The sequence below is a fragment of the Lepidochelys kempii genome, chromosome 13 (assembly GCF_965140285.1).
Source record: "Lepidochelys kempii isolate rLepKem1 chromosome 13, rLepKem1.hap1, whole genome shotgun sequence".
Classification (NCBI taxonomy): Eukaryota; Metazoa; Chordata; order Testudines; family Cheloniidae; genus Lepidochelys; species Lepidochelys kempii.
Window position 1 is genome coordinate 13169076 of NC_136392.1, and position 25905 is coordinate 13194980.

The window sequence follows — 25905 nt, forward strand, 5'->3', positions numbered from 1 at the left end:
GAAGCTAAGTTGCTCAGGCTTTGGCTTCCGTCCCAGGTGGCAGGGCATTTCAGCCTCGCACAGAGTCTTCAGCTTTCTGCCCTGGCCCCAGTGAGTCTAACGTCTGCCCAGCTTGGTGAACCTTTTGAAACCTGCTTGCAGGCCACCTGAATCCCTGTTTGAGAACCGGCCACTGGACTAAGGGATCATTAAAGGAGGGATATAGAGAAGAGGCACAGAAAAGATCTCTGTCCTTTGCCCAGCCAGGAAACTTTGCTGGCCAGAAGGAGGCTGCAATAGGAACTGGAAGATAACCTTGTTACTGGGCTTCATCTAAAGAGACTTTGTAAATTAAGGACTGGTTGTTTTCCCCCAACTTTAGCCCCCCTGAGTAAGCCATCCTCTCTCTGCCACTGTGCACTACACCTTTTAAAAGCTAAACTTGTTAAAAAGTCTGGAAACTGAGCAGTAAAGGGATTCAGTCAGTGCCCTAATCCCATCTATTGTTTCCTTTATGGCCCACTTGATTTAGAGGAAATTATTTGCAGAAGTAACATTGTGCCATGTATCTAATTGCAAAGGTTTCATTTTAGTTGTTGCTATATTTTTCCCCCCTACTAACGTAATGGTGATTGCATGCTATCCCACAGGCTCATATGACATTTAAAATAGGATGATAGTGACTGTCTGAACTTGGTCAGAATTAAATTTGAAAGCCAAGTAAAATAAAAGGTAATTGGAGAAACAGGCTGAGAGAGGTTGTTTTGCCCATTCACAGTGAATCAGTAGCAGAATCAGGACTAGAGGCCGAATCTCCTAGCTCCCAGTGCCCTAATCCTTGACAGAGGTGCCAGAATATGTGCTCCCACTCCCCGCCCCATTTGGAAAATGTCAATGAAAAGAAAAATAATTGTTAAATTCCCAAGTTTTTGTTTAAAATTCCTCAAAGGCTTTGGTTTTCTGATTTAAAATTTTTAGGAAAGCAGGTACTTCTTGTGGAACTTTTCATTGACTTGAAAACCTAGCTTTTCCACTTAAACAAACAAACAAAAGCTGATGGAATTTTTTTGACCAGCCATAATCACTAAATCACACTTCCACCTACATGCAGGAAACATAATTAGAACATGTTGAAGCTGATGATGTTAGCATGCCCCTTATATAGTAACGAGGGGGAATTACCTCCTAAATTACAGTTGCCAGGGTCAGCTTTATGTGCTAGACAAAGTCCAAACACACAGTTTTCCATTTTGCAGAAGTTCTTACCTTTCTGCACAAAGGAAACTAATGCTAGAAGAAGTCATTCCACCTGGCATCACGGGGTTAATAGAAAAATGTGGTCTGTGGAGTGCGGTCTTTTTAAAGCAGGGGTCCGGTAATTTGGACAATGTTGTCTTCCCAGCTTGGCTGCTTTGTAATGTTGGGAAAACATTTAACTTCTCTGTGCCTCATGTTGCCCACTTATAAAATGCGGGAGCAAAATACTATTCACAAGATTTGCTGTGAGGACTGATAAATCTTTGCAAAGTGTTTTGAGATAATCAGATGGAAGGAACAAGTGCAAAGAATGTTCGTTACTAATATCTGTGGTTCAGCTTTCCATTACTAATGTGGAGGCTCAATTTTGAAATTTACAACCTGGATCTCAAGCTGGACATTTTTATATAACCTTCTGAGGTCCCTTCCAACCCTGATATTCTATGATTCTATGATATGCTGTTACAGCAAGCTTATATGTGCAGTGCTGAAAATCCAGACCAAAATATTAAGACACATTTATAACAGATATATGATCAGCGTTGCATGGGGTTGTGTTGTTTTCCCATGAAAAAACAATTGTATTCAAAACTTTCTAAAGACAGAAGGAATCGTACTGGCTATTTGCTCTTTTTCAGTTCAGTCATTACTGTAGAACAGTATTTTAGGATGTGTTCAGTCATTCTAGTGTATTTTGTCCTCTCTGCACAAATGTAACTCTTACTCATATTACTTAACACTTGTACATCAAAGGGATAATCTGCCCATAGGTTGTATTTGAACAGTTCCATAAATCATACATTTGTCTTCTACTACACCGCACAGACATTTGTATGGCTTCCCTCTTTTGAATAAGGAAAAGGAGTACTTGTGGCACCTTAGAGACTAACAAATTTATTTGAGCATAAGCTTTCGTGAACTACAGCTCACTTCATTGGATGCATCCGATGAAGTGAGCTGTAGCTCACGAAAGCTTATGCTCAAATAAATGTGTTAGTCTCTAAGGTGCCACAAGTCCTCCTTTTCTTTTTCCGGATACAGACTAACATGGCTGCTACTCTGAAACCTCTTTTGAATGAGATCCAAAATGAAGATGAGATGCAATCACTTGTGCTCATTAAAAATTCCATGGTAATTATGAAGGCAAATGGCCAATTAGACATCTAATAACCTGCTATTGTCATAAATGTTGCTTACCAGTACAGTATACTGTATCACTGTATAATTCTTTACTTACAGAAGAATGAGTCAAACCTAACTTCTTTAGACAGACACTCTCCTCCTCTCCTTGATAAAATAGAGTAGTATTTTTTCAGATAACTATGGATTGCATGTTAAAAATTAAGATTGTATGTTACAAAGTATCATGTTAGGAACTAATAAACAGAAATAGAGCATGCTTTAAACAGAGATTGTAGCAGATGCAGATATACATTCCATATACATTCTCACAGAAATGCGATGCCATTAAATAAAATACAGCAGAAGTAATAATCTAGTACTTACATTGACTTTCATCTTGTCTTTTCTCTATTATTCCATTACCTAAATGAGAACAATACACTCTCCCCTTCTCAAAGTGAAGTTCTTCAGCTCAGACTGAAGTACGGTAAGGTTTGGCTAGAAGCCTGGGTATTAGACTTTCAGCCTACACCTCCCAGTGCTGGACTTACTGTGAACCCTGCCGAGGGTGAAGTGAACAGCCACTGGGAATGAATGGAACTAATTACATAGTAAATTCTCTCTAACGTTACATGGCCTGCAGCTATGTTCATGCAAAAGAAGGAATGGCACTCGGTCAAGCCTCCAGGAAGAAAAGGCAGAAACCAAAATAGGAATTCTGATATTGTAGAGCTATAAGAACGTCACGTGGACACTGCAGTGAAGCTAAGACAGAGTGATTTGAGTGCATTTGGGGGCTTTTTCCCAAGGTAGTATCAGTTCTTCTTCCTCCTCAATTTGTATTTAAAAACACTTCGATTTTGAATTTTTCATGTTCAGGTCACTAGAAATGTCATGGCTCAGCAAGACCTTTACAGCTATATAAAACACTGCAGAAAAACCACATATTTTAAAAGCAGAGAATCTGAGAGACCAATGCAGAACAGTTCACAGTTAACATCTTCTGTTTTGTACAATTTTCAAAGGTTCCTTTATACAGAAATTATCTTGCCTCCATTCTGTTCCTTCCTCTTTCTACAGTAAGCATGTTCACTCTCTCTCCCCAAAACACTTTTATAATGAAAAACTGTGCCCGTGTCTTGCAGGGGGCAACAGTTGGATTTTTGTATTTTTCTCTCTAAATTTTAACCTTTTGCACTTGAAGTTGACTTGGTAATGCAGAAACATCCAACCAACCTTTCTAGTCATGCAAAATATCTGGTACAATGAAGCTCACTTGCAACAAATTCTGATCCTTTTCATGTGACAGGCATTGGTATTATCAGTTGTGAACGTGCAAGAAGAGAATTCAGCCTAGAGAAATTGCACAAATGTACCACCACAGACCACAGAACTTTTAAAACTATATTTTAGAAACAACAATGCAATCTGTTGCCACAGAGCTGCTCTAAATGTGGCATAATTGACCACAGGAAGACAATGCCGACTTCAATAACATAGAGCATGCATAAGGCCTACGCTACTCCACAGCTCCCTCCTATACTAGAGGGTCAGGGGATGGGATTTAGAGAAAGAGAGCATGGCTGCGGATTCCATAACGCACATCTGACTCCTGTTCCCCAAAGCTCTTGACAAGTACTGTAAGTTAGGCTATTCTAACTTGCTGCTGGTGGCTGACTGGCACATAGCCAGCTCAGGCACCGGATAGCTTAAAATCCTTGCACAATGCACAGCAGAGCCTGGGAGGTTGCTGTGGTTGCAAGGTGAGAGCATGCAACTAAAATTCTAAGCGCTAGGTGTTCTCCTCTGCAAGCTTGATCACTTACTTGCAAGTATGCAATTAAAAAAAGTATGCGCATGTACTGAGCATTTGTTAATGAGAGAAATTTAAGAGTAAGCTTAAGCGTGTCTGACAGGAGCTTAGCTATCTGCATCTTTTTGTTCTCACTTCATGCTGCTGCTAGACAGGATCAACTTGCCAGCCACCCACCAGAACTCATTACTATAGGACAGGGCCCTGTGCACACGCTGTCTCCCTGCCCAACACTCTTTACTTTGTGCATATGCACATAGGACGCTGCACCTGCACACTGTACAATCAGCCCTCAACGCATATCCAAAAACATTAACAAGGTGTCCACAGAGCATGCGAATGCACTGGATTCCATTACAGAAGCAGTTTGTCCTGCAAAGGTCGGGGGGGGGGGGGGAAGTTGCTAATGATTAGCTGTGGCAATAACACTCATAGACCCTGGAGCTGGGGGCAGACGAGGTACCCAGGACATGGCCTTACCACTCTTTGGTCACAATACCACTCGCTCACATTTGGAGGGGGTGGGTGTAGGGGTTCATGGGCAGGGGAAGTGCCAGGAAGCTGGTGAGGAAGGGGGCTAAGAGGGGAAGAGGAGGGTCAGAGAGAGATGCAAATCTACCCCCCCCCCCCACACACACATTTAAATGATGCTCAGGAGCCCATGTTAACACTACTGTTTAGTTCTTTCATCATAATGGGAATTTCTGCACAGCCACAGCTGACAGCCACTGTGCTCCAGCTATAACAGGACTCAGTTTTTGCCCACCGATCTTGCCAAAGTGTTGCTATCACAGAATAAACTATAAAAAATGATGTAAGGCCATTAAAATGACATTGCCCGAGAGCCTCTGGGATAATGGGAACCAATAGGTCATTTAGCATGTTGCATCAGAAATTTGAATGGTTTCCTGACTTCTTACCATACTTCATCTCCATGAGATATGTGTATTTGTAGAAGGGCAGTGCTCAGAATTTACAAGTCAGGTTGATATTGCTAAATTCAGTCAGCCACTGCTAAACTATTTTGACTTCTGTGACCAAAATATCATACCTGGAAATTTGCTAAATTGAAAATAAAAGCATTAGGAGCCAAAGAGAGGGGTAATAAGATAACTTTTTAAAATATGAGTTTCAAAACATAAATGGATCAAGTTTTCTTGTCAGTAATAGAGAGGAATATGTGTCCCATTGTCTTCTGATGAACTTAACATGGAATAAGAGAGGTCAATTTTTTCAAACAGACCGTGACAGAAAACTGAACACAGTAAATGTTCCATGTAACTCCTATCAGGTGCTTTTCCTTACATTTCTGGTATCGAACTCCAACCCCCCCCCAATCATATTTACATGATCAAGGTCATGAACATTACACTGGGAGCCAAGAACTCCAGCATTCTCTTTGACCCTGACATACACTGACACTTTCTGCAAGTTATTTATATTGCAGTCGGGCCCACATGTTGCTAGGTAGAGTACAAACGCATAGACAAGTTCTCTTCTTTGAAAAGCTTATAAACCGATTTTGTAAGTCTAATAAAAAACCCTCCATAATTTAACTTGTTTTTTATCCTGCCTGTAAAATAGGGAACTAACTTATCTACCATACAAATGTGTTGTGTGGAGTGTTTAGTTAATAATAGTACATTATCATACCATCAAAGAGCTTTACAAAGCATTCTGAGATAGTAATAAGAGAGGTGGTACCTTCAAGACAGAAGCTGGGGCTTACTTAATTTTTGTCAGTATAATTAACGCTTCTAAAATCTCTTAGGTTTCCTTTTACTCAGAGTTGCATCCAAGGAGAATTTCTTCAGACACCAATGCCAGTGCCACAGCCAGGTCTCCAACAGCAGAAATACAAGCAAACATCCGGTACCTTAGCATCCAAACCAAAAACTCCCTTTCCACAATTAATTGGTAAAGATATAAAACATGCATGATACTAGAAGAGTTATTCTGAACTAAATATCTATCTATCTATCAAATCACACTTACTTCAGCTCCTAATATTTTAAGTCATTAAATTCTGTTCTCATAAACCATCAACCTACCGTTGCAGATGTGTTGATTCTGCTATTTTTATCCATAGCTATCACCAAGCAGCCGTGCCACTTTGAATATTATAAATAATCACTGTATAACCAGTGTTATACAGAGCTCAGTTTTGCAAAGTCACAATGTGTCAGGAACTATTTCGCAAGAAAAAAAAAAAAAAAGTCTGACAAGTATTGCCCTGAAAGTCTTTAGCTATACAAAAGGTTTCCCATAGAAGTCAATTTCTGTGACAGCAGACAAGATTAAAACAAACAAAAAACCCTAACAGCGTCTACAACGAGAATAACTGTCTAAAAAGTGGAATTTTCCTTGATCTGTCTGTCACAGACTTGTTGCAAATAACCACAGATACAAAAAACCCACGCTTCTGCTTTGCTACATGTTCCTGTAGTTCCTAATTTAGAAGCTTGATGGAAGAACAGTTTACTACAAGCGTTTGCACAGCACTTTAATGAAATAACTGACTGCCACAATCCTATGAATTCAGGATTTCTAGCCAACATTTTCCATATCTTGCAAAATTTTCTCACATTTATTACAACACAATTATTATAACTTTGTGTTGTAATAGCCTGTAAGCTCTATGGGGTAGGGAATTTGTGTTCTTACATACCTACAAGGCACCACCATACTACCATATGTGTTGTAAGGTACATTTTGTATGAAAGACACTGAAAAATTTAAGCAACTTTGACTCATCTCAGAAGACAAATTGATCAGTCTGGTCTCCTGTGATATTCCTCTACATTTTAAGAGGATGAGTGGTGGAGTATGACTCTCCCATCTAATTTACTCTCATCTGCTATCCAGCCACCTGGATTTTTTGTCTAACCCTTCGGGCTGGTGTCAACTAGGTGCAGCATCGGCACATAAAAAGCGTTGAGTTAGAATGTTTGAAAAGTATCTGTTCAACTAAACAAGCTGAACAGAAAATGTCAGAAATCTTAGGAAAGTACAGTTACTTAAACTGCACTTCGATTTGTGTTGTCCATATGGATTCTACTTTTGGTGTGCATGTGCCGTGTGAAAATGAGATCGAATTCATTTGGCCAGCAGTCTATATTTGGGCCACACCTGTGCCCTAGATACTCTGCATTCCTCCCCCCACAGGGGCCCAACTGTTCCTCAGTTCCCTTTACTAATACAGAATCCCACTGGTATAAGACTCTGTAGAAGCAGGAAAGGAAGGTGAGCCCCAGAATTCATGTGGACAACACTTCCTGAAGAACCAGTTACTGTAGGATAACCATTTTGCGCCTGCTCCCCAGTGTCTGTAATGTCCACATGGATTCCATTCTTGGTGGCTAACGAACAGTCATCTATTTAAACAATGACTGCAGGACTAAATGGGCATCCAATTTGGAAGATTCTGCCAAAGAGTAGGGACTTGTAAAGGTCTGGATTGAGCCCCACATTGCTGTTCACAGATTTTTGAGACAGACATTTTTTGAACAGGCTACCTAAGCTCTAGCGCCGGGGTGTCAAAGTCCCATCCTGTGGGACATCTGCGGCCCGAGAACCTCCCCCACTGCGGCCCACAGAGGAGAGACGCATGCAGACAAGCTGCAGGCAATGTCTGCTGCAGGAGCCACCCTCCACATCTCCTACTGGCTGGGAGAGAGGGACAGAGATACTATCACTAATCACCAGGCAGAATCATCATCATTAGTTGCCGGGTAGAGACAGCCATAGAGGCAGTGTTGCTTTTTTTCCCCCACAATGAATATAAACAAGTCAAAATATTGAACACAACTATCTGATGTCCACCTTGCTGCAATCCTGAAGGTTTCAACTGCTGTCACTGAGGGCAAACATCAACAAACTGACACAACTGAAGCGTTGCCAGGTGTCTGGCAAACACTAAAAACTCTCTGGCAGGTGAAGAATTGTATAAAGTTATATGAGTTTTATTATTTCTAAGAAATTCAAATAAATATTTTCTTTTCTGAACACCATCTTCAGTGACATTATTGGCTCACTGGGAGGACTGGCCCTGACCCTAAGGTAAATTGAGTTGGAGATCCCTGTTCTAGTGGAATGAGCTCTAACCCTCGCTAATTTAGAATATATTCTGATGTAGTCAGAATCCCACTTAGAAAATCTCTGATAGCGAACTTCTTCACTTCTGCAAAGGCCCCAAATGGTCATGTTTGGCTTCAAAATTAGGCGCAAGCCAGACCTCTAAAGGGAAGTACAAAATGTCCCCCAAGAAGTGCTACGTAGCTCTTAGCACGTAAGCTTTTACATAAGGGATACCTACATTTACAATGCTGTAGCAGCCCAGCTGCAGTGCTTAGTGAAGACGCTACCCATGCTGAGGGGAGAGCAATCATCAGGGGTCTGAATGGTTTTGTCCCATTAATGCAGAGAGTCTCTTACTACATTACATTTGTGAAGTTTAACTTCCCCTAGGGTTGAATGAGATTTTGGAAAAAATTGGGAGCTGAATGAACTAGAATACTAAAACAAATATGGGTAGGAACTTGAGAGTGACCCTATCCTTACAAAATGCCATATAATGAGGAGCTGATGGGGGGCCCCAAATCTTTCCTACTCTTTTAGCTGATGTAATAGCTATTAAAGAGGCAATCTTCACTAGTAGGTGGTTTAGGGGAGACCTATCAACCCTGTTAGAACGAGAGAGGACACTCATCAACCTTGAGGAAAAACATGAATCAGGGCCCTAAGGAATCTTGCCACTGCATGGAAGGAAAAAAACATGGGGGTGGAAAGGCTGGTGGTGTGCAGATATTACTGCTAAACAGACTGTCGTAGAGCTGATAGAAAGTCCATCTTATTCTCCTAGCCATGAAACAGTCTGCTGATTTAGTAGGTAGAACCAGAGCACTCAGTAGGGCCATTACTGGCTTCTGGACTGTAAAAGATTAGCTTATGATTAGAGATGTGTAACAATCGTGTCTTGTTAGTCAGATGACAATATGGACTTTGGGATGCTGGGAGCCTGGTGTGGACTAGCTGTCTGTACACACCTTGTTGGTAGCTTATTAATATGTGTTGACCTAGTCTTTGAAATTGGACCAGATCAAAGCATATTAATGACTGTTAACGTATGCATTAGCACGATGCAGTTGGTCTAGGGTCTGTGATGTGATGTGTGTACATACGTATGTACGTACAGATTCACACTTCAATATGCCACGAACAAGTTCACATATACAAGCCCTGAGTGATAAGAGACTACCTAAGTCAAACAAAGACCAAATGCATGCTATACAAATTACATACTACCCGACATTTGTAGTCATGTCTTGGCACTGATGGGTTCAGGTCAGCTTGCAAGCCTCTATTTGCTTCACAGTTACAGCAGTTAGTTAAGAGAAATTCAAATGAAGGTCAGCCACCAGATTTCAAGTCTGAGCTTTAATATCAGAACTAAAACATCATTTGTTGAATTCATCTAAACCATTTAAAAATGGATGTTCAAATTCTTATGGCACAAAATTCTGGCTCAGAGCTGGAGAGCCACTGGGCCAATTTTTTTTTTTTTTAAATGAATAAAAAGATACAAAACCAGAGCTTTCACTGCACAGTGCATGAATCAGAACTGAAATACAACTTAAAGCTTCTTTAAAATATCTGGCCAAGTTCTGCTGAGAATTTGTGTAATCCATTCTTTAAAAAAAAAAACAAACAACTTTAATAGGTTTGCACAGACGTAATGGAGAAATTCTATACAGATTGAGCAAGATTCACTTAAATTACTAACATTTTGAAAATTTAGACATGTAAGAGCAAGTTTAAAACTATCCCTGTAGGAAGGATTCATTGTATTCAAGGATAATGGTTGACTACTTACACAATTGATGCCATACACACCAATAAGGTCAGTGAGTGAGGGAAAACTCAATCTCAGTACTTTCATCTTTTCCCACCATGTTTGACAAAGTTAAATACAGACATAGCATGGCTCTTATTTAGGCATCTGTTGGCAGTACACTTAATAGAAGATGGTATAATCTAGATAATCACTGTTTTATGAAACTGTCTTTAGTCTGTGGTTGACCTTCGGTACCAAAATCGAGCTCTGTAGTCATCACTGCATGTCATGAAACCAGGATTGGTAGGAGAATGAACAATACACCGGACAATGCTGTTATGCCCCAATGACAGAAGATTTCGCCGTTCTGCAGTTCTTGAGTCCCAGCAGCAGAGACTTATGGTCCTTTCATCAGGCAGTAACACATAGTCCTCTGTGTGGTTAAAGACTGCCTGTGTTCTGTGTACTTGTCGTCCACTCAAACCAGCTCCTATAATAGCAGGGACATGATACTCATTAAAGGTGCAAGTAAAACATGTAACCTACAGTAGCCTTGCTTAGGGGGCAGATTGTCAAAAGCATAAGGAGTCTCTTTTAGATATTACTTGCTAACGACCATCAACAAGGGCCAGCTTTGTGTTCACCAATTAACAATTAGAAGGGTTCTTTGACAAAACTGTGCTCTAACATTTCTCCTCTCACCCTCACTGCAGAAAGGCTATTTGCTAAAACCTCAGTAGCACTAAGGGAAGCAGCAATAGTCACAGGCCTGAAGAATGACAATTACGATAGGGAAAATGCTCTTGCAAATTGTGCATTTATATATATATATATATATATATATATATATATAAAGCAACACACGCATGCACACCTCTGTGTAATGTAATAAAAAGATTAGTATTAGATGCTGAACACAGCTCAGATTTGAGAATCAGATCACTAAAGTTCATCAAAACTTGCTGAAACTACTACTGGACCATCAGAAGCCAGAGGACTGCAGAAAGAACTGTGAAATGAAGGCACAACTTCATATTATTTTTTAAATCTTTCTGGGCAGTTACATCAAATCCTGACTTAAGGAATACGAGATGAGTTTGGGAATAAGGAAGAAACTATTTATTTATGATGAATATTTAGCATGGTGGCCAATTTCTACTCAAGGAGTATTTTAATAGGGATGCTGAATGTCTCGTGATCTGTCCAAGCTTACACAGCACCTACCCACTCTTTACCTGACTCAAAACCAACAGTATTAGTCCCTCATGTGCAGAAGCATTAAATTCGGATGCTCAATGAAAGTGTATGCTTATTTATAGAGAAAATTCATTATGTTACATCTCCCTACATAGTACCTATGCAGAAGTCACAACTATCAGTATTGGCGTCAGACAGTCTAGATGTGTTTTTGCTAATAAAATTTGATAAATTATTCATTTTTTTCCCCACACTTAAAAAAATACATCAGCGCAATCACTTACAACTACAAGTGACTTTCAATGAATTCGTTACAGTAGGTGTTTTTTTGGTGGGGGGGTAGGGGTGAAAGAGATAAATGGCACTGGGCACAATACTTTGCCATATTTCAGCCTCTATATAGGCAAGTTCAGAGAGGTGCTTGGAAATAAAAGGGTTTTTTGTTTGTGTTTGTTTATTTTTTTAAAATACGCAATTCCACATTGTACTAGTCAATACCACCACAATGTGAGGGTTCGTCCTTCAAAAACTATCTTGAGGAAAGAAAATCTATATACATTCCAACAAACGAGGTTTACCTGTGAAAGAATTCCATACTACTGTAAGTATTCACACACCATTTCATAGAAGTATAGAGAATACCTGAAGCCCTTCCTTCCTAACTGAATCAGTCAACCAAATCAAAAGACCTTCACAGAACACAGGGCATGAGCACAATGCTCCAACACCACTTCTCCCTCCAGTAGCATTGGTGAGAAACTTAGCACGTAGCAATTGGTAACTAAAACTGGAAAGAGCACAGCTAACAGAGGGAAGTGCAAGTTCTCATTATCAATATCTATAAATAATATATAAACCATTATCTAGCTAGGCCATTGCTCCCACTGTAGAAGTTTAGCATTAAACTTTCTTATAAAAATGTTTCACATATACTATGGCATACACAGACTTGATTTGATTAAATAAGAGAAACAATCAAGTAAAGTGGCTGCACTTTACAAACATTTTGTGGTTGTTTATGGAGGCTATGCTGCACCCTGCTGGTTAAAAATACTACCAGTTTATACTTTGAGCAACAAGATCACTGTTAAATTATACTGAGCTCTTTGCAGATTGAATCAAAGTGTAAGTTTCTGGTTTTGGCAGATCAAACTGCCCTAATATCTCTGGCATCAATTTCACAGTAACAAAATCTCCTGTGGAGGTTAGGGAAGACTGAAAGGAGCCACCAGTCAGCAACTTCTTGCCAAAAATATATATCTTGATAGGTCTACTTTTGTTTTCCTTTCTGGAGTAACTCAAGAGAGTTGTATATGATGATGCTTTCCCTTGACAGACAGCTAACAGCCAGCAAACCAGACAGCAGAATAGTAATACATCATCTGAACAAATGAAGTAATGATAGAAAGCTATCCAAATCCACTTATATTAGTGTAAGATAGTGACCAACGCCTAAAGACAGTCAAGAATGGAATGAAGTGACATATCTGTTACCTGTGACCAAGAAAAGAAAAAAAGTGGGGAATCCTAGAATTTCATCTTCACAGAAGAAAACTTCCAATTAACTTTAGAGGTTACTGTTCAACAGCACAAGGCTATCATGATCTTATGAGTAAATTCTGAAAAAATCTTTCACATACTTAACTGAGCGCATCAGACACTGGACTAAGCACTTAAAAATTTTGTGCTGCATCCAATATCATTCCCATCACTAGTTGATTACTGCATGAACAATTTTTGCCACATACCTGTATATTTGACCAGCGTTCGACCTGTGGATATCTCCCATAGTTTAGCTACAGAATCTTTTCCACTTGACAGGATGTACTTTGAATTTTTAGAAAAGATGGCAGAACAGACTTCAGCCCCATCATGTGCCTTCTCAAAAGTAGTGATACATCGATTTGAAACACCATCCCATAATTTGATGCATCCATCCTTGCTTCCCGTCACATACATGTTAGCACTTGCATTATAGTTTACTGAACATATAGCATCGGTGTGTTGATCTTGAGGATTGCAAGACACAAAACACTGGAATGTATTGATATCATAAAGCCGTAAGGTAGGGTGCTGGGTACCAACAAGTATGAAGTCACCAGAAGGATGAAAAGAGATGGAGCGTAACATTTCTGCTTCCTGTGTGATGAGAAATATATAAATCAATATTAATATAAAGAACCTATTTGCAGAGAGAAAATCCTGGTGGATTCACAAGTCTGAAGTTCTAGGATATTTTCATCTTTAAAAAAAAAGTAAGTTCAATTCTTAATTAGTATAGGGTTTAGGGCAGAATATAAATTGGAGAACACCATTCCCCTTTCCACTATATTGCAGTAACATATTTAGATCGATCAGGATTACACTTGAAGGAGTTCTCACAACAAATTTTTTGTTGGCCTCAAAGTGCGGCCCCCAACTCTATACATGTCCAAATCATTGTAATTTATTTATGAAGGATTTTTTTGCAGACTCAATATTAAAAATAATGTACAGTTGTCTCTATTCTTTACTGGACCTAAACAGAATAGAAACACAAATAAGGTGCTTTGCACTTTTTTTTTTTATCCCAAAAAGCAAAAGAAACAACAAGAAAAAAAGACAGACTTGCTAGAGAGTGTTTGTTAGCACTTTTCACAGCAGACTTAAACATCATTTTTCACAGCAGACTTACTCAGTCCCGGCAAACCTGGGGACACACTAAGCCCTGGATGGGGAGGTGGGTAGGGAGAGGGATGATGAGCTCAGGGACAGAGCCCACCACCACCACGCGGCCAGAGAACAAAGCTTTAAGCCCCATGACTGGAGCCCAACGACACTGCCTCCGGGGAAGGTGAGACAATCACTGGCTGCCTGCTCCTCTGTTTTGTGTGTCTCCAGAGGAGGGCAGGGCCCAACCACTACTGATCACCTCGGAGGAGGGGCTGATGCTTTGCGCCCCCCCATGACTGCCCAGAAGGCTGTGGCCGCAAGGAAAGCCCCCGGTGGCCGCATTTGAGAAACACTGCTCTAAGTCCTATATCAATTTTCAAAGCCAATTCATGGGGCAAGGGGGAGAGAGGAGCAAATTTTCCCCTCAACAACCAAAAAGAAATCCATAGAACTTCAATACTATTCATAAAGGAAATGCCAGAAACACCACTTCTAACAGATTCAGGTTTCCCCGGTGGACATAGAGAGAGAGAAGAGTGGACATTTTATGTACCTAAATTTGTATGCATAATCACCACAAGAGTATCTGCAAATTGGATAATAGCATACTCCTGTGTATCTAGCTATTTCTGCATGCAGACACAAATTAGCTAATTGCTATCATGGTAGTTGTAGACCTCAAACTTTTTTTTTTTTTTAAAAAGACTATAACCTCTAACCTGGATATACTTGAAGGCTCTTTTGGCAGAAGGTTTTGAATAGTCAAACAATTTAAGTGTATAGTCCCTTGAACCAGATGCCAGGATCTGTTCTGTTGGATGGAAAGCTAAACATGTAACCTCATCCACATGATCATATAGCGTCCGAATAACAGGATGATTTTCCATGTTCTGCTGAGCTGTCTCATTCATCATGACCTATAGAAAACATTTAAAACAAGTCAATGGAGAGTGTTTCCTTCTTACAAAGAACGAACCATAAACCACTATCCAACTCTTGTGTTATTACTCTGGGGCATTTAAAAGATAGATACAAAAAACACCTGGGATCTCCTGGTAGAAGAGAAAAAGTGAGTTTTAAACATGCATCAATGCCTGCCTCATCTTCCAAACAAAGATTGTATTTTTTGATGAAAATCTATGCATATACTTAGAATGATAATCTCAAAGTTCTTTGCAAATATTGGTCATTAACACCCCCATGATAAGTATACAATATTCTTCTTTTACAGAGAAGCAAACAGAAACTGACAGAGGTTAGTGATTTGCCCAAAGTCAAAATGGAGTTGACAGCAGAAAAAAAACAACACTCAGTGGTCCTGAGTGTTAGCCCCTTGCTCTAACTCACAATACGACCGAAACAAATGTTGCACTTATTTTGTTTCCGGCAACATTCTTAAGACTGTGCACTACCACTAGCTGTATGCAGATTCCAGACAACAACAAAAAGGTACTTTTTTTTAAGTATGCCATCAGAGGCAGAACAAATGCTATTAAATGGATGTAGCATTTTTATCATTCACTGACTGATCATGATTCATGTGATACTTTACCTCGATGGGCATAGCACTTTTTGCCAACATTCTCTCTGTATCAAGAATTTTTATTGAGGCATCAGCAGATCCTGTAGCTATTAACTGCCCATCTCTGCTATATGTAGCTACGCGACATGGTCCTTTATGAGATGTGACGTAACAGGTCTCATATTCAGAAGCCTCGGGGGACATAGTCTGGACATCTGCATCAAATTCTAAGTCAATCCCTGTTCCTGGTGCTACTGTATCGGAGCGTCCAATTGCATACTGAACTGCGCTGTCATCGTTCTCCATACCTGAAGGATGAGAGATTAAATATATTTACTTTCTCCACAAAAAGGTTGACGAAGTCTTCATAAATATACTAGTAACTGCTTAGAATAGCCACGATTGTATCTACAGCCAGCTTTCACAGGAAATAGTAATGCCTGCATAGAAAAAAAATATTTTTTTAAAAAGGACAGCTATTTACAGAACTTTTTCCTTTGCAGCTCAGTAAAGAATACCCAAGAAAAAAGAGATTATGACTACCATAATCACCACAATGAAGCAGTGCCAGTAAAGGTCCCTGGTCCATGACTAGAGCTCCTAGGTACTACAATAATTCAAATAAGAATAATGAGAACCATTATTCCTCCATACACTTATATCTCATATTTAACACCTTCTTCTCTTAGTGGACGTTGCAGCTTAAGCAGGTACAAGCTCAACATTTTAACCACATCATTAACTCTAGTCTGAACAGAGGTAAATGGTGTTCCCCGTCTATGTCACCTAACCCTGTTCAGAGTAGTGTTGGATGACATGGTGTTGAAAATGCTTGCTGTTACCATCAGTAGTAAATTAGAGATACTAATTTTCCTAGTTTAGATAGATCTAAAGCTTACTATATTTATACTCTCAGAGATGTGTGAAACACTATTTCAGTTTGCTATGCACCCTGCTATTACATTATTCAAGTAGATTTTCAAAGAGATCATGATGAAAAATAGCTATACTAAGACCTCAACTGCCTTAACACTGAAACGTGTAAAGTTAAATGCTGCATTTCAGAGCTCCTTGTAGTTACTGTCATTAGTTTTGTCTGAGCCAAAGAAAAGCTAGTTGACATGCTGAGATTCAAATCAAGACGTTACACAAAATAATATAAGAAGGCAGTTTGATCCTTTGTTGTGATTTCCTAGCCCTTGAGGACTGTTAAAGCTTACAATGCTTTAAATAGTCGTTAAATAATTTTACTCATTTGGTAGTAAATTTTGCAGCACAGTTTTTTGCCAGTATAAAAATTTTCTCCCCAGTATAAAATTTCTGCTCCATGGAAAAATCAGGAGTATTTTCAGTAAACAGGATACTTTTAGTCTCTGTCACTTTAACAATAAAGTGCCTCCAACACTAATACTGCAACACACACACACACACACACAAACCAGACTAGTGACAGATCTAAGCTTACTCTGAAGCTAAGCTACCACACTGCGACACAATACTTTTGGTTTTAGCAGATGTCACTAACTTTTCCATTAGTATTCTTCTGCCTAACTCAGTTACAAGACTTTCCACAATATTTTGTTGGTATCTGTTGGTGAATAAAATTACCCTACCACACATTATTATTATTTATATTCCAGTAGCATACAGAAGCCCCAATGATGCATGTTAAGAGGCACTACACACACTAAGAGTCTATCATAGTAAGAGACAGTTCCTATCCCAAAGGCCTTATCATGTAAATATAAGAGAAACAAAAAGGTTGAGAAAACACAGATGTATAGAGTGGTGAAGTGACTTGACCAAGGTCACAAAGCAGAGACTAAAACCCAGGTCTGAGTCCAAGTCCAGTATCCTAGCCACTGGACTACACTGCTTCAGTTACACCTGTTTAGAAAGTAAACATTTAACAGAGATTTCCTATTAAGTTCCATCCTCCAATACATAGTGCATTCACCTGCTTAAGAGAGAAATATGTTTAGACTTACACCATCACCCAGACATTTGTCAGACAATAAAAAAACTGAATTCTCATCTGACACGTAATACCAGTGTCAGTAACAAACCTATTACTATATACCCTGAAAAACCTGGGACCTACCTGCCTCCTCAGCCTCCCTCCCCCCCCCCCCCCAACATGAAAAAGTCCCTCTGACATGTGGCAACTGAACTGAAACCTCATAAGAGAGAGGGAGTGACTGGCAGAGCATTCTCTGTGAGGGTCCTGGAACTCTAAAACCCATTTCCTTTCTAGATCTGTAACAGTTTATTTATTTATCTTCAAGACACAATGCAAGGCCCACCATTTCTCCTGTCTGCGAGGAGACTGGTCTCGAGTAGGTCTACTAGTGTTGATGTGCGATTTGATGGGTCAGTTAGTTTCTATTATATTTATGGATTATTTGATTTTATCTAGGAGATCTAATAGCCCCATTTATTCCATGTACTTTTAGAAGACTGTCGAGGATCCAGGGCATTGGATAGGCACTATTATAATTTGAAAAAGTACAAATAAATAAGTAGATCCTAGAAAAGAGTTATTGAAAGACTTTCAACTGTACAGCAACATTAGTAGTTATCGTTATATAAGTGAATGAGAACATCTACTTTTAGATTGCACTGAGTCCACTACAGAATCACAGAGATGTAGGGCTGGAAGGGACCTCTAAAAGTCATCAAATCCAGCCCGTGCTGAGTCAGGACCTACATACCTGAACTTCATCAAAAAAGTCTGCAATTCCTAGTTTACGTACATGAATCCTGCATTACAGTTTACCTAGTTTAATCAGATGCAGCAGTTGTTCAGATGGTGCGCAGACTGATTGTGGTTTTATCTCATTTATCAGGCCATTGGCAATGTTTATGTATCCATCATACAGCAATTGACTAATAATCAGTTTGTAAAGTTGTTGACGATCTTTCAAGCTTACTTTTGTTCTATACATTGTGAGCAAGGAATGCCTTGCGGGTGCCTGAAACAAGAGAAAAAAATACTTACAAAACAGTTACATTGCAATGGTGTAATTTTTCAAACAGAACATCTCTTAACACCTTTCAACACTAAATTAAAAAGTTATTGTATACGTAAAAGAAAGATTTTCAGCTAAGATTCAAAACTAGATGGACAAATGAAAAGAGATAACAGAAAGCTGTTGCAGACAGTAGCAACTACAGAGGAGACAGACCACCAGTTACCAGCACTCAGACTGTGATTAAGGACTGCTACAAAGGTGAGAGAAAAGCAACACTGGCTAGCAATGTTTGCCTCCTGACAGTAACCTTTCTTTAATTCTATCAAGCAGGTGTGGGGAAATGGGCACACAGTTGTGAAGGACAATGTTAACACACACAATTTGTAGGGAAGCCAAGAGGCAAAACGTGTATTGTATGTTTTTCAGTGAAGCCACCAGATGAAAAAACATAACCTCCCTGCACCCAACACACCACCCCTCCCCCAATCCATCCATTTCCAGCCCCAAAGAACAATCGATTGTTATAAACGGGGAGGGGTGAAAGCAAACTCAGGGGCGGGGGAAGAAACTGTCTGGAAGGAGAGTGAACTGCCAGCGTTTCCTTGGGACCGCGGGCTAGAGGAAACGGCCTTCGGCAAACAAGCAGAGCTGTAAGCCGCTCAGCTCAGCAGGGCATGTAGGAAAGGAGTTGTTCACACCGCCCCGGCACCTACCAGCCCGTCTTTCTGCCTCCCTTGCTCTCCCCCTAAAATGGCGACTGGAGCCCTGAGAACATCGATAGATGCCGGAGGCGGCGGCTAACTGTATCCCAATCACTCCCCAGCGCAATGTGCAGCTTTGCGCTACTGAGCATGCTCGTGCACAGTGAACATGCTCACGCACATCTGCTCCTGAAGCCCGCCTGCTTCCCTAACTAGGATTATACAACGTCCTGCTGTTCCCGCAGCCGCGTTACAAGGAGACAGGGGACAAATCGGAGAGGTGGGATCTTACCTGCAGTGCAGGGATCCAGACTGCACACTCAAGGAAATCATGCAGCTAGTGGAGGCAGGCGAAGGAGAGGGGCAAAATCAGGCATAGGGAGTAGGGGCCGGGGTTAAGAGCCTCTGCCAGACAACGGGGGGAAAAGGGGGAAACTAGACACATAGAGAGTTTACTAGAAGTGGGGCGAGATGTCTGTGTGGGTTGCAAAAATAAGCTGTGCGTGGCAAGAAGACTATTGTTTACACTGCTTAGCAAAGGGGTATCTCACGGTCCGCTTACCAGGGCTGTTTTTAAAGGCATAGAGCATCTCAATGCCTAGAAAAGGCACCTCTTCCTTATCTGAAACGATGTACTGAGCAGCTAAAGAAGACTGAATACAGTGAAACACAAACAGCATTCCTATACATGCTTTTAGTATTTTAACGAATTCCTTTTCTGTCTATGTCTGCATAAAGCCTCAGAGCAGTTCACTAATTTGTTTTATCTACTGTTCCAGTCCCTGAATCAGATTCCATTTCTTGTAATCCACTGTCAAAGCTGTTTCCTGCCTTTTCATTATTTACTTTTTAAAATTGTTTTTATTACTCTTATCTTACACTTCATTTATATTAACATTGTGCAAACAGATGCCATTGCACTATTTAATTTATATTTTAATAGCAAGCAACTGAAAATATTAATAGTTGCTAGAGGTTAACAATCACATCTCACATTGTTTCTAGTAGAACACTTCATATGTTTTTACTGTGATTTTGCAGTTTGCAATTTTTAATTTTTATTTGCACAAGTGTTTTGTTTTGTTTCGTTTTTTAAATCAAATGACTTTAAGGCTGGCATCAAAACTTCTTTAGTTTCCCTTTCCTTTCTTTGATTGGCTTGAAATTGTGCCTCCTGGGCACTGACCTAAATTTGGGGCTATCTGAACAAGGGGTTCATGAGATACAGTACCTACTCCTCCCCCACCTCCCCACTTTTCTTAATATTCACATGTTCTGGTAGTGAATGTTTGATCACAGATAGAGATCAAACCAGGTCTCAGATCATCACACCAGGGTCTCAAATGCTTGAGAGCCACCTCAATGGAGTGTATGGTATCATACACTATATCCTTTTGGGGGAAATCAAATTACATTAGCAGCCAAGAACTTTAATTCTGTTAGGAGCACCACTCTTTAAAGTGCTTGATAACATGCCACATGGATTATACTGAGCCTGCACAGAGAGAGAAGATAGCTGGAAACGACCTCTACATCACACATCTTGAATGGCTCAAGGGGGGGACTGTTATGATCACCAAACCTAAGCCACAGCCTGGTGGCAAATCCAGCCCAGGACAGAAATCCTAAATAAAAGCAGGAGATACAGTTTGCTCCAATCTGCCTCTGTCAAAGGGAGTTTTGGTTTTGTGGAAATGTAATCTAAGTACAGCAGAATATTCTGAAAGTGCTGAAACTTTTTTAAAAAAAGGAGAAAAAATTACACATGCAACTGCTCCCTGGAACGTGACTGGGGTGGAAGAGTAGGTGGGAACGGGGGTGGTGGTCTTAGAGCAAGGGAGGGGGATATATGGGACTGGGTGGGAAGGAGAGGGGTTGAGAGGGTTAAGTGATGGGGAGGGACACTGGAAAGATGGGACATGGAGTTATTGGGGGCTGGTAGAATAGGCAGACAGGGCACCTCTCCTTTCCCACGTACATGCCACAATCTAGAGCAGGGGTTCTCAAACTGGGGGTCAGGACCCCAAAGGGGGTCGGCAAGGTTATTACATGGGGGGTCGCGAGCTGTCAGCCTCCACCCCAAACCCCGCTTTGCCTCCAGCATTTATAATGGTGTTAAATATATTAAAAAGTGGTTTTAATTTATAAGGACGAGCACACTCAGAGGCTTGCTATGTGAAAGGGATCACCAGTACAAAAGTTTGAGAAACACTGATCTAGAGGGTCCAGCCCATCTAGAGAGGTGTGGACACCCCCATGCAATATGTGGTGACCTGCCTTCCAGGGAGTCTGAGCCCCCCCAGTGGTGTGTCTGGCCACTGTGTCTATATCAGGATCTTAGGAGTCCCTGCCCATCTATGGTGGTTAAGGCCCTCCCATACATGCCCCCCTTATGTGAGCCAAGTTCTGGAAGGGATTTGTTTGTGTAGGGTGGGGAGGAGTGTCTCACCCTATCTCCCTACACCTCATGCGAGTTAGGAGATGACTTTTTAGATGATATTTATATTCATAGTTAACATGCAGTATTAGTGGGATGCTATTTTCAATAAATGTGATTTAACAACAAGATCGGATTAATTTCCTGATAGCTAAAGATAAAAATGGAAACAGCACATATTTGTGCTCACTATTAAAAAGGGTGGACACTGAACTGGTAGGAATTGAGCATGTGACTGTTTCACTCAGCTTGGGCTCAAAACACTAATATTTAGCATGAGTATGAAGGGCTTATCAATGGCACAATAGCAGCAAATATAGCCCAAGACTCTGGCAGGTGGTATATGCATACCTTAATATAAAACCGTATGTGTGCGCATGTACTGATTCCAAGCATTTATTAAATAAAAAAGTAAACCATTACTAAATATTGAGAGTGACTTTATGAAAGCATGAAATACAATTATGAAGTCAGCTATTGGCTATTCATTTTAAAGTATAGATTCTTCCTCCACTGAGAAACTGAAAAATCTACTATGTGACTCTGGAAAACAGAAATCGTGGAACACAAGATACTAGAGGTTGGGCACACTGTTAGACCATCCATCCTAAAAGTGGTTAATGTCAAATTTTGACTACTACTTAGTTATGATGAGTTTTCTATTTTAAAAATGCATAAGATTCTAGAACTAATGTGGAAGCCACACAAGATATCCTATGTATATACAGGAGAAAAACAGCAATTCTCTTAATGGAAAAAATCAGGTATAGCTTTGTTATATATTCCTAGTGAAGTCAGAGTATACGGGAAGGTAAATAGGAAGAGTAGAATGTCATCATAGTTATTTTAATAAATGTACTAAAATGTGTCACAAATTTGGTACCCTAATGAAAGAAACTGGGTTCTCTGTATGAATATTGTGTTTAATTAGTGAAAAATAAAAAATGGTTGAAACCAAAAGAGCACTGAAATACAGTAGGATATAGTTATATCTACAAATTAACAGTTTAAGAGAAATAGATGAGGGTACCAAATATTATTTAAATATGACCCCCCGCACCTGAAAGGAAAATATTTGCAAATCGTTACTGTAGTTCTTGAAATAAGTGACATTTATTAATGAATCTATTTCTATTTATAGTTTCCGTAATTAGGAAATCATTTGATTAAATTATATTGATTTTGCAGAGAGCACAAAAGTCTACTGCTGCAACCCTGTCATATGCAAGAAAGAAAACAAAGATTGCATAATGCTAAGAAACTCAGAAGTGTATTAGAAACACATGCCATATGTTTGAGCAAGTAAGTAAACAGAATAGGATAGGTTTCAGAGTAACAGCCGTGTTAGTCTGTATTTGCAAAAAGAAAAGGAGTACTTGGGGCACCTTAGAGGCTAACCAATTTATTTGAGCATAAGCTTTCGTGAGCTACAGCTCACTTCATAGTGTTGCATCCGATGAAGTGAGCTGTAGCTCACGAAAGCTTATGCTCAAATAAATTGGTTAGCCTCTAAGGTGCCCCAAGTACTCCTTTTCTTTTTGCAGAATAGGATAGTTCATTGCACAAGAACAGAAGTTATGGCCCAGTATCTAGGCAGTTACATATAGCGCAGATGGAATAACCTGGATAAGGGTCAGGATTGTGGTAATAATTCCAAATTAATAAAAACTTCAACTGATATGTAACTAGAAAGTTAAAAATCACAGCAGAAGTTCAATAAATATTTTATAATTTTGAGTTAATTGAAATTATATTTTGCACAATTAGTGTAGTCATTTTTTCCATCTTTTTTTCCCCGAAAGGCACAGTGTGACTCCTGCAGGAGGTGGGCAACATGTGCTCTGCCTTCCACAGGGAACCAGTGAAAACATCCTGAGCAGTAAAAAAGAAACATATACAAACTTTGTGCAATTATAGTTGTGATGTTTACAAAATGTGTCTACTGTATAACTTTTTAAAAGGTAAATATTTTGGTTTTCTTGCAATTATACAATCAAAATACAAATAATAATAATAGAGAAATTCAATTTTAATGTACACTTAGCTAGTCACAAAAATAAGTGTTAATTCTGTTTTTAAAAATAAGTTTAGATACTTTTTAAAATGTTGACATGTAAAGTAAGCGATTCTTGTTTGCCTTGCTGACAGCAAATTATGACAGATGGGGCACTGCCATCACAATTGGTTAACTCTATTCTTCCCATCCCCTGGTCAAGGGGCAGCAAATTGTGATGGGAGTTCTTCCCCTCAGTCAGAATATGCCACTTTAGACCAGGAGACAGGGAAGCATAGAGACAGCAAATTGTGACAGTGCAATAACAGAATACCTAGATGTCAGTAAGGGCTATCAGCAGCAAATTGTGCCAGGAGCATGGGGAGTACATGCTAAACAACCAAGAGCTGGGTGACCCGGTGCATGTACACCACAAAAGCGTGAGCCTGGGAGCATATACAGACCCTTGGCAAACGCCTACTTTTTGTGGGGAGGAAAGGGGACTGTAGGGTGGGACTAGGAGCATGGAAAGGCAGATTCTATTCCCGGTCTGGAAGCGCAGGAAGTTCTAATGATAACACCAGTCTAGTTCAGGAGAGCACAATTCATTTATTTCCAGCTCTAGCAGAAATAAGACCTAATGGTTAGCTCAGAGCATGGTAAACTGAGAAATGATAAAGAGGCTACAGAGATCAATGGCAGTATTCATTGGGAGGGGCCTGGAAAGGGGTTAGGGATTGAGTAGCCTAATAAGATCTGTAATTGAAATTCAGAACTCCTGGTTTCAATTCCTTTGATAGAGTGAGAGCAGTGGGATCTCAGGAGACTGGGGATTGGGACTGCTGGGTTCTACATCCCAAGCCTCGCTGGAAGCAAATGGAACTGAAAGTCACCAGGCCCCACTGCTGGGTGCTTCAGACCTCTGGGATGACTCCAGAATTTAGGAGACAACATGGTGGCACACTCAGACAAGGCACTTCAGGGTGCCTCAGCAGCAGTGCTGAAGGCCTGTCCCAAGAGAACAGACCCGCCCAGCCCACCCCCGCAGAAACGGCCCTACTCACCTCAGCCTCAAGGAAAGGCAGCCGCAGCGGCCGTGGCTCAGGAGCGGGGGAGACCACGTTACTCAGGCCCCGTGGAAGCGGACGTCTATCACACGCTGAGGGAACACGACGGCCTGACATCCTCCTCACACCTGTCCTCGCTGCCATCTATCACACGTCACCGCCACGCAGCCCCACACGCCGAGACCACTTCCACACTCGTCCCCACGAGCACGGTGGCAACGGGAGATGCCGCCTAGCTCACGCCTTCAAAGGCCTCAAGCCGTCCTCACGCCGGGCCCGCCGGTCACACAATCACACACACAATGGCTCGAGAGCCCCTTCACGGTTGTGCGTTGCGGCCCAGGTCCAACGGGAGCCAGCAGGCGACACGCCCGGCTGCTAGTGCAACAGAACGGCCCGGTGCCCCCCTCCCGCGTGCCCTCGAGCGCCCAAAGCCCCGCTGGTGCGACACGCTGGCCCTGCGCTCGACCGCCCGCTGTCCGTGGGCCCTGTCACTGACCACACGTCACCGCTGCTGCGACACGCTGGCCACGGTCCCACTCACGTTGGTGCTCGAGAGCCACAGCCCGGAGCAACGGCCGCGGATCACACGTCACCGACCGCCGGGGCGACCCGCTCGCCAGGCAAGAGCCCAGCCACCTTTCTCCGCCTGAAGCTAGGGACGAGCAGCTTCTAAGGCAGCCCCCCCCCCCCAAGTCCTTCCCGTCCCCACCCCCCAGGCTCTGTGCGCACTCTCTGCGCCAGATCTTAATGGCCGGCGGTGAGGAACAAGGATGCCTGTTGATTGGCTTCTCGTCCGCGGCGCCGCCCGCCGATTGGTTCCTAACTGTTCCTCAGGTTGCCAAGCGAGCCTCTGAACGTCACGGGCACGACTCGGGCGCATGCGTGACCGCTACCCGCCGCGCCCTCCCGCCCTTAGCGTCGCGTTAACGCCGCTACGTGCGTTCTTTACGCGTCATCTCGCTCTTGTTTCCTCCCTACACTAACTACGTAGACCGACGCGTCAGTTACGGACTTTCCTCTTTTCTGCTTGGTCGGTCTTTCATTACGCAAAATCGCGTAACTCCAGGCCGCCCACCTGTGGCAGCGCAGTTATCATAAACGGATTTGGGCTTGTGATTTTCCCCAACTAGGATTTATTTGGGGGAGGGGGCGACTTCTTTTAAAATGGTTGCTTCCGACTATCAGCCCGAAGCGACAACCATTTTAAAAGAAGCCCCACCCCCCTCGGCGTGAGCGTGATCACGCAAGCACGTCGCATCCCCGCCTTCCGCTTAGGTTCGTCAAAAAAGGCCGCTGATCTTGTCACGTGGACTCAGGAGGCCAATCATCTGCCTCTGTTTTAAAAAACTCAGCGGAT

General features: G+C 41.3%; 2 protein-coding genes across 3 annotated transcripts in view; both read right to left on the minus strand.

Annotated features, from left to right (window-relative positions):
- Positions 1–9462, minus strand: part of CASS4 (Cas scaffold protein family member 4) — a 35322-nt gene extending 25860 nt beyond the window's left edge. Inside the window, exon 1 of one of the 2 annotated variants that reach the window (XM_073309302.2) lies at positions 6223–9462. In XM_073309302.2, coding sequence (XP_073165403.1) covers positions 6223–6258 — 36 coding nt within the window. In that variant the 5' untranslated portion in view covers positions 6259–9462. Of the gene's footprint in view, positions 1–2742; positions 5397–6222 lie in introns of those variants that run through there. The other variant, XM_073309303.2, reaches the window with a different exon arrangement.
- A 126-nt stretch (positions 9463–9588) lies between these two features.
- Positions 9589–25240, minus strand: CSTF1 (cleavage stimulation factor subunit 1). The gene is made up of 6 exons (XM_073309304.2): positions 24543–25240; positions 18152–18347; positions 15406–15683; positions 14573–14770; positions 12950–13340; positions 9589–10494 (listed from the first exon to the last, which is right to left on the minus strand). Exons 1-6 carry the CDS (start codon positions 24687–24689, stop codon positions 10235–10237), a joined length of 1470 nt encoding a protein of 489 aa, XP_073165405.1. The 5' UTR covers positions 24690–25240; the 3' UTR covers positions 9589–10234.
- Positions 25241–25905: the final 665 nt, after the last annotated feature.